The 10,108-nt window shown below is 41.2% G+C and overlaps 1 protein-coding gene across 15 annotated transcripts in view; it reads right to left on the bottom strand.

The window, feature by feature from the left end:
• Positions 1-10,108, bottom strand: part of PTK2 (protein tyrosine kinase 2) — a 190,753-nt gene that overhangs the window by 88,594 nt on the left and 92,051 nt on the right. For all 15 annotated transcript variants that reach the window (XM_017818296.1, XM_017818297.1, XM_017818282.1 and 12 more), the window contains 2 exons: positions 7,881-8,047; positions 414-501 (listed from right to left, as the gene is read on the bottom strand). In XM_017818296.1, coding sequence (XP_017673785.1) covers positions 414-501; positions 7,881-8,047 — 255 coding nt within the window. The remainder of the gene's footprint in view (positions 1-413; positions 502-7,880; positions 8,048-10,108) is intronic.

Raw genomic sequence — 10,108 nt, 5'->3', positions numbered from 1 at the left:
TTATACAGTTCTAGTGATCCATAAGAGAGCCTCAAACTAGGAAAATAACCTAACAATACAAGCAGAATGAATATTTGATGGTTTGTAGTGAAACTGTCACATTTACGCTTGCAAAAATGAAGAACTTCAACAATTTCATAAAGTGTGAATTAACTGTAAGAAGCCAGTGGAACAACAGTCAATTTTATCTTTGTTAAGACAACTGCACAATTACCTTGTCCTTGGAAAATATTCCCCACTGCTTCCCAAGGAGAAAGGTGTCATGGGCTTTGTGCCCTTTCTGCTTTATGGATGCAACCTTAAATTTTTTCCAGTTTCTGTTTCCACAGTGATGTGTCACCCACAAAAACAAATCCAGAGTCTTCCAAACGGAGCAAAATCAGCAAAAGACAAAGTAGTAGAACTCAACATACCTGCTGATAGAAAAAATTTAGAGTGGGTTTGTCCTCAGTGAACTGGTTTAGAAATCCTTTTGGCAAATACCGAATTCTTAATTCATATCTGAAAAGCAAGAAGAAGAGAATTAGAACTGCTGAGCAACAAATGACAGTTAAGATTTACTCACATGTTAAAGATGCCTTCAAACTTTCTTAAAAGTAAGGATAAAATCAAAACAAATTTAGAATTTCTAAGTAGTGCAAAATTTCCTCCGACTAATCAAGAGAACTAACCTGGAATTTACCTGTACCTGACACTTCATACAGATGTTTACAAAGGACCTTTGTAACAGAAGCAAACAGAGCCCTGCTGCCTTCTCAGAGCTTCAGAGAGGACAGAAACATCAAGACTCGGAGCAGATAAAGCTCCAAATCCATGGGAAGGGAGGCCCCAATTAGGTGACAACAGCAGATGAGCTGCCAGAACCACTGACAAGACCTCTGGCAACAGCTTTTATCTCTGGTTATCACAAGCAGGTACTTAAAACACTGATCTGCTGCTCCAAGAGTGGCAAACACTGTCACTCCCCAGGGAGCCACATCCTACAGACAGAACAAGGAACAGGACTCTGCTCCTACTCTGAGTGATCTCTAATATTCACCTCTGAATTTTCCATAGGTTTTGAAGGGATTTCTCTGTATAAAAGGTTTCCTGCTCCCTTATTCATCGTCAGGACACACACAAAAGCCCAAGAAACCAGTTTTCAACCTGACAGCCACACTGTTCAAGTTAACAGTACACCACAAGTGAGGGAATTCACAATGAGCCTTGATCCATGACTACATAAATCTGTGTCCCTTCTCAAACTTAAACTTCTGCTTCCAACCCCTAAATTTAGTATTATTGCTTGTCCTGCGGTAACAGACCACAATGTTTGACACACTGCTTGCTTCCTCCTCTGACACATTCCTTCAATGAAATTCTGATAATAAATGTCTCCCTCCCTTTGGCTGTGCCAATACAGCATATCCTAAATAACACTCTTTACAGTCCTTCCCAAAATAAGTATATTTAACAATCTACTTATGATAAGGGCATGTATTACAACATTTCACTCTGTTGGCTTCAACAGGACAAGAACCTCTTTTCAGCAAGTGATTTGGCTGCCTGTTATCAAGATTTATATGGGGACTGGGTAAAAAGTTACTAGGAATAAGTGCTGCTTAGGATTCCACTGCAAGCAGAAGTTGCAATATTCTTATTTGCTATGAAATCCTTGAAAATAAATTGTCCTGTTAGAAATTGTTAAAATAAGGAAAATATTTGGAAACTGTAAACACATGCACACACTGTATACAAATTAGGGATACTTAGAGGGATGTTTTTTGTAGTATGGCAATTTATTTCATAATTACTTTGCACAGAAAACATGTTCTTAAATTAAAGAATCTTCAGGCTGTAGGATATACAGGGAAGGTTGAGAACACCTGAGAGAGAGTAGATTTAGAATACAACAAGGAAGAAATGTTTTGTGATGAGGGTGATGAGACACTGCACCAGGCTGTCCAGAGAAGCTGTGGCTGCCCCATCCCTGGAAGTGTTCAAGGCCAGGTTGGATGGGGCTTGGAGCAACCTGGGACAGTGGAAGGTGTCCCTACCCATGGCAGGGGGGCTGGAGGAGACAATCCTTAAAGGTCCTTCTCAATCCAAACCATTCTCTGATACAACACAGCCATGTATTAACAGAAACATTCCAAGTAAGAGTTAAGACAAACTTTCACAAATTAGTCTAACCTGTGAAGGCTCACAGAATCACCTTCTATTGCCCATCAGCCTGTATGTTCCATGACACAGTACACATATCTAATTATTCCCTAAAATTTTAGGTATCAGCCAAACTGTACCTCCAGGTATTTACGTGCCAGTGAGAGAAGGCAACATGAGCACATTGTCCACCTGCAGAAAAGTAAAACCTCCCTCATTGCCTGATTCTGCCTTATCCACTAAAATCTACTGCTGGACACCACTGCAGAGACTGACATGGAATAAAACAGGTCTGTGTAAAAGAATTACTTGCTTAGTTTTTTGAGGTGGTCCAGTGCATTTTAGAATCATAGAATCATTAAGATTGGAAAAGACCTTTAAGATCACTGAGTCCAACACTCAATGCAGCACCACCACCATGTTTCACCAATAAACCGTGTCCTCAACTGCCACATCAACATGTTTTTTGAACACTTCCAGGGATGGTGATTCCATCACTTCCCTGGGTAGCCTGTTACAATGCATGACTGCCCTTACAGCAAAGCAACTGTTCCCAATATCAAACCTTAACCTCCCCTGGAGCACAGGTCTGATGAGGAGCGGCTGAGGGAGCTGTGTGGGCTCAGCCTGGAGAAAAGGAGGCTCGGGGAGGACCTTACTGCTCTCAACAACTACCTGAGAGGAGGTTGTGGCCAGGTGGGGTTGGTCTCTCTTCTCCCAGGTAACAGGTGTTAGGACAAGAGAACACAGTCTCATGTTGCACCAGGAGCAGTTTAGACTGGATTGGATTTTACAAAATTGGATATTAGGAAAAATTTATTCATGGAAAAGGACTGGCAAACACTGGAACAGGCTGCTCAGGGAGGGATTTAAAAGACATGTAGATGTGGCACTTGAGGACACGGATTAGTGGTGGCCTAGGCAGCACTGCATTTAATGGTTGGACTTTATGATCTTAGAGGTCTCTTCCAACGCAAACAATTCTGTGATTCTAGGAAGCAGAACACCATTACTCTCTGGGATAAAGAGGAAAAGCAATCTCTCTCTCCTTTAGAGGGACTTGTCTTCTTACCCGAGCAGCTGTGAGAAGTGCTGCTTTTTGCAACAGGATCTCATGAGAAAATCAGGTTAAAGCAAACCAGCTTGGCTGGGACAGTCACCTCGGGTGACCTTCATTACCTATTTATACCCTAATCTCTGACGAGGCCTATGGGAATAAAGAAGCTGACTTCCAAAGGCCAGCTCAAGGATGGGCTTGATTTCAATACCCTCTAAATTTCCTGTCTTTGAAGTGCAGCCAAGTGATGAGGATGACAAGTCCCTTACAAACAAGGTCTACTTTTGGAGCAAGTATCTCAGCTGCTGACGACCACCCTCATGTTTGATAAATTATTACTTGAACATCACTATCCTACTTAACTGCTCTGCATCTATACTGGGGTACAGAAGCACTGTGACACACAGTGAGCCTCCACTCAGACCTCAGAAAGGTGGGAATCCATATGGTTCACAAGTAGTACAGTGAAGTGACCCTTCCACAGCACAGTGAACATCACTGAGCAGTTCTGGGGGCTTCCCTCTGAGTAACAAGCACTACTTGGGCAGCTGGTGGAGCCAAAAAAGAAAGGATGGTCCAACTCTTAATACTTTATGTCACTGAAAGAAATAATCCCACCAGTCCCAACCACGTAGGTTGCCTCCAGCAGGTTCTGATTCAGTTCACATCAACAAGAAAGGAACCAGAAAAGAGCAGATGGGAACAAAAAGGGGCGGACAAAGGAGAAGCCTTGTGTGAGTTTAATGAACTGGATCGGCTCACTGAAGGATTAGATAGGCATTAAAGCTCATAGGACTGGATAACTGGAAGCAAGAGAAGGGAGAAGACACACTGTGGAGAGGAGGGGGACAGAGCTGTTGATCAATTTAGCCCACTCGTGAAACTGTCCCGCAGGTGGTCTGGCCTTTGTGTCTGTGGTGCCAGGGCTTTTGTCTCACAGCTACCAAAACTTACAGCCCAGGACTGCTGAGCACTGGGGTGTCTTCTACCTGTTAGAGCCAAAGCAGGAATGTCACCTGGTCACGAGGACCTGCTTTACAAACCTTAACTACAGAACCAGGAGGTGTCTACCCTGTGGGGAACACACTGTGTTCTGAGACATACAACTTGTTTCTTGAACCTCTTGGCATTTCCTTTGTGGGGCAAAAAAGGCCAGCAAAAGGAACAATGCTCTGGCACACAGCAATTCTGGAGACACAAAGGAAACTACCTGTGACTGCTGTTTAAGGCTCAGTATTGCAAAAAATGATGAGGGTTGATGCTATCTATGATTTAAGAGTCCCTCATCCTGTTAATCCTGCTTCCCCCCAGCTGTAATCCTCATCTGTACCCAGAGGTAAAGACGAAGGTTAATGGAGGAAGGCTCTTTTACCTCTCCTCCCCTTGCCCTTGGCAAGATCCAATCATTAAAATAAAAGTAATATTACAAGTGAAGAGGAATTTCCTCAATAAAAATGTGAGTTTAACACATGCCTTACTGGTATAAACGCTAAGAGGAAACCTGAAGCAGACCAATCCATTCCAGTCTTTATTGCCTTAAAAAGCTCTGGGATTTTGTTTGTATTTTACTTGTCACCTGGGATCACCTCACATGCACAGGTATACAGGCCTTCAGACAAGCAAAAATTTAGGTAACAGCTACAGTTTATGCTACTGAAAGTTAAACCTAACAGCAGCAGGGTTACTGCAATTCAGTAATGAATAGAACCCTCAGACTGCATCTGGAAGACTACAGTTATTCTGAATCAATTACATGGAATTACACACAAGTTATACAATGCTTCTATAGTGCTAAATCTTGCACAGCTCAAAGAAATAAGTCAGTATTACCCAGTGTGACATAAACCACAGCAGACTCAAGAAGACTTATTTCCTGAACAAACTACTACAAACAAACAAGTAATTATAACTCTGATCATTTCTGGCAGCATGATTTAGGCCCATTTGGAATTCTGTGATATTGGACAAAATTATCTTCATAGCCAGAGAGTAAAATAAAATGGAAACAGGATATTTGGTTTGATACAGTTAACTAGCATGAAAATTCCTAGAGTAAACATACAGTGACGATGCAGACACAGGCAACAAAATGCTTCTTTTTGACCTTTAGTGCCCATCTTTCTTCTTTGTAAGAAAAAGTAAAGCACTAGGTCTTTGCTGATTTTTATTTAAAACAAATAAAAAATCCACCACAAGATAGCAAAGGTTTGAACTATCTCATGCTAAATACAAACCTTTTTATAGCATGAAGCAGGTTGAACCACTAAAATACAAAAGCAAATGTGAGGTGTGAACACTTCCAGGGATGGAGCCACACTTCCTCTAGGCAACCTGTGCCAGTGTCTCAAAACCCTCACAGGAAACAATTAGTTCCTAATATCTACACTAAACCAGGCCTCTGTCAGTTTGAAGCCATTCCCCCTTGTCCTGTCACTTCATGCCCTTGTCCTAAGTCCCTCTCCAGCTCTTTTGTAGCACCTTAAGCTACTGGAAGGTGCTCTAAGGTCTCCCCAGAGCTTTCTCTTCTCCAGGCAAGAAATACCCCATTTCTTCCCTGCATTAACTCATCTTCTGCAGGATCACCACCAGCACCAAACAGAAGCTGCATGTACAGGATATGGATTTTATTCTGCTGACTTTTGTGTATAGCCCACTCATAATCCATGTAACTTCTAGTACCTGGATTAGACCAGGAGAATTCCAAGTTCTAATTTCTGAACACTGTCAATATAAAACACTTTTAATTTAGATGATTAAAAAAAAAAGAAAAAAACAACCACATGTGACTCAATTTTAGTGGTTTATTAACACTATAGGAAGCTTTTCATTTAAGAACCATTCCAAGACTACTTCCCCTTTAGTAATCTAAATATTTCTACAAGTACTGTCATATGATCTTAGACACTCTGCTATGGTATTACAAATATGACAGCAGCGTTTTGATTATGCACAGCAAATCTCTCTGGGTTTAAAAGGTATGTCACGCTGCATGGATTCGATAACACATTAAATGACACTTTGGAAAGGTATTGAATAATTTACACCCTATCACAGCTCTTTCATGAGTATTTTATACAATTCCTTTCCACAAACTTCAAAACAATACCTAACTTTGCTTTTAAAACCAATTAAACGTGTTCTGCAATGTGTACGACGCGAGTTGTACTGCCTAATAAAAATGGAACTGACACTTGTACATTAGGTAACAAATTTCCACAGCATAAATTATTCACATCTTATCCACCACATGATACCACCACTATCCTGGAAAAGTTCAGGAGTCTTCTCCTTTCCAAGCTGTGATTTTACAGTATTATCAATGAAAAATTACTTGTGATCCACATCTCAGGAACAATAAAATGTACCATGCACAGAAGACAATGTGCAACATTTCTGAAACCCAGCTTTTAAACATTCTTAATTTCTTTGAATCTGTGGAATTTGTTAAAACTGAGACCCTAAAGAAAATTTATAAATAAAGATTGCCAACTGTGACATCTGCTAGACTAAAACTCCATTTGAGAGAAATTAAGCATAGACTATTCACAGTAATTTTCCAGAAGGTATGTGCAGCCTTTAAAATAACTTCTGCACAAACTGTGGTTATGAACATAAACCACAGAAACAGATGCATAACCTCCCTGCCATGAACTAGTAATCACTAGTTTTGGTGTTCCCAGGAGAGTTTAGTCACGTTTGACAGTATTTTGAACTCTGAGCTCCCCATCCTCTCTGGTAGACTATTATGTTTTTCTGCACAAATAAACTTCAGTTTTAAATATACTTTAGTCTTCTCTTGTCTTTCTACCAGGAAAGTGGACAGTGTTTCTCTCCTTCCTCTCCTGCCCACATCCTCTCCTGAATGTGAACCATCAGCTCGCCCTCCTAAAAAGCTGAAGAAACCCAGGTCACACCACTTCTTGGAAGCAACTAACCAGATCATGAAAGTATCTCAGCAAATGTTATGAAAAAAACCTCAAAATTCTGCAGTGACCTTTTCTATTGTTCACTGCTCCTGGTATAACTTGAGAAGATCAGTCAGAAGGAAGGCGGATGTCACTCACTGCTCTGGGCCTCAATATAAAGAAGTTTAACAACTGAAAAGTTTTTCCACAGTCAAGGGATAAATTGATTTTTGACTGCATTTTGCTCTTTTCAAATCACATTTCTCCTACTTATATCTATATACAAGTATTTATATATAAGTATTTATATATATATACACACACAAATACCACCAGTAGTTAACAATATCTTTTTGGCTTTATTTAAATAACAAGATTTATCCCACTAAAATTGCAGCAGTGTGCTTATACCATAAACAGGAATAGCTTTTCTGTCCTAAAACTTTTAAGGATGACAAAACTTGCAGATTTCAAGGCAAATGAACAGGAGATTTCTGTTCCTATTTTATGCTTCCTCTAAATCCCAGGTTTCTCTTCAGTTCTGTTCTCTTCGGTTTGCAGGAAACCCTTCATAAAAACAAAACCCCCTTAAAGCAAACAAAACACTGCTTACAGCTTTCAGTGAAAAGTTTGGTGGGTTTATTTCCCCCACCGTTCCACCATCCCACCACAATAGGATATTCCTTAATAAAAAAAAGTACAGAATATTTTGTAAAGACAAGGCAAAAAGAGTTACATGACTCGACTTTTGACATTGAACAGACTTATACTCTTACTTCCATTCTTCTGGAGGGTGGGCTAGTTCAAATTTCTCTCTCACATTGGACACCCCCATGTCCAGGTGTAGCCAGTGAACTTCCTCAGACTGCAGGTGACTGAGCCGTAACCCATAGCAGGCAACGTTTTTCACTTTGTGACTGTCCACAATCTTCTGAATTATGCCCTAAAACAGAGAAACACACACTCCTTACAAGCCGTGAAATGCAACGCATAGAGATTTTAAAAATTTAAAATATTACTGTGTAATACCCTACACAAAACACTAAGCAATAAATCAGGTAGCACCTTTATTAAGAATACTAAACATATTTAATTGTAAGCTGCTATTTCAGACAATATTTACAAATTCTGAAGTTTTACCAGCATGGCTTCATGAAACATCAGTAAATAAATTTCTGTGCATTTTATCAGAATAAGCCATATTTCCTCTATGTAAAACAGAATAACATGAAAGCCAAAATATAAAAAGCAGATTTGTGGATGAAAGCAGGATGTATTTGTTCAAAAAAAATCACCTTTTAAAAGTCAGTCTCCACCTAGAACTGGAAAATCACCCAAAGACTTTCATCCTCTTTAGTGCCCCAACAGTCAGGATTTGGGAGGTCACACCACAGCCCCTCGTTTCCTTCACACCCCCACTCATTTTCTCCTGAAATTCAGCACAGATCTCTTATAAAGCGATGCAAAAGACAATTATCTGGCAAGATCTTTAAACAAAACAAATGCCCTGAGGTAAATTTCAGAGTTTGAGGATCTCTCGCCCAAGAAAGGAACATTTCAAATAAAACCTCAACAGGTGCCGTTTCCCTTCCGTGTCAGACATTCAACAGGTCTAAAACGCAGTACCCAAAAATCAAACGTGTTAGTGGAGCAGGGATGAGCAGGTGCAGCATGTCCTGATCTTATCTCGATTAGGGAGCCAGCAGGAGATCCAAGGGCTGCCTCACAGCCCAGTGAAGGGAAGGCTCCTCTCCCTGCAAGGTGGCAGATCCCCTCTGGTACTGAGTTCAGGGCTCAGCAGGAGCACAGGGTATCACTGCTCCCAGACACTTCTGCCAGGAATTCACAGCCCTTGGCGTGTGAGGCTGTAATGGCCTGAAAATTTCCTGCTGAAAATGCTCATGTGTGAGTGTGCACACAGATACAGATACACACACACACATATAAGCCCACGATGATGCACAAGCTGCTGATTCTTGCTCAGAATTGCAGAAAACATCAACAGGTGAGTCAGTTGGAAGTTCTACAAGAGCCCAAGGTGGGATACTGGAGTGAGTTAGGCAAAAGCCTTTTTTATAGGATGACACTGTGGGTCTGGAGCACAAGCCTGGTGAGGAGCAGCTGAGGGAGCTGGGGGTGTTTAGCATGGAGAAAAGGAGGGTTGGGGGGGACCTTAATGCTCTCTAACTCCCTGAAAGGAGGCTGCAGCCACGTGGGGGGTTCGGTCTCTTCTCCCAGGTAAGTGGCCCCTTCTCCCAGAGGAAAGGGCCTGAAGTTGCACTGGAGGAGGTTTAGATTGGATATCAGAAAAAATATCTTCCCTGAAAGGGTTGTCAAGCATTGAAATAGGCCACCCAGGGAAGCAGTGGAGTCATTCCTTCAAGTGTTCAAAAAACACGTGGATATGGCACCTGAGGACACTGCTTAGTGCTGAACGTGGTGGTGACCGGGTTGATGGCTGGACCTGATGACCTCAGAGATCTTTTCCAACCTAAATGATTCTATCACTGCTTCTGAAAATTTGTTACTTTATATCCCAAAGAAGTTGTTTAAGACCCTGATTCTGCAAATTAAGCAAGCAAAAAAAGACAATTAAGGAAGCACTAAATCTGAATCGAGGGGGAAGATGACACATGTAGGAGTGGAATCATGCTGTTAGTGAGGTGATATCAAGCTGTTAAATCAGCTCACACATCTCAAACTGCAACCTTTAAATAATCTTCCAGAAGCAATGCAGTGAAATGTATAACAAAATTTTTTAAAGCCGACAACAGGCAAAGAGGCGACACCAGGCAAGCACACAGGGCACTTCCCAAGTGCTCTCCTAACCTCAGACTATTTTTATCCCAGTGGATTTCCCAAGCCAAGCATTGTTTGTCATTCATCAGCCTTCAGTGAAACTCTTCCAATTACTCATTCTGTCTCCTCTTAAAGCAGTTAACTTTTTGCAGCCTTCCCCAGCAATTCCAAAGGTCTATGATCAGGTCAGTGAACGGCTTTAAAT

This window comes from Lepidothrix coronata, unplaced genomic scaffold (genome assembly GCF_001604755.1).
Source record: "Lepidothrix coronata isolate B3197 unplaced genomic scaffold, Lepidothrix_coronata-1.0 Scaffold67, whole genome shotgun sequence".
Classification (NCBI taxonomy): Eukaryota; Metazoa; Chordata; class Aves; order Passeriformes; family Pipridae; genus Lepidothrix; species Lepidothrix coronata.
Note: the sequence above shows the minus strand (reverse complement) of the source record. Positions and strands in the feature narration are given on the sequence as shown.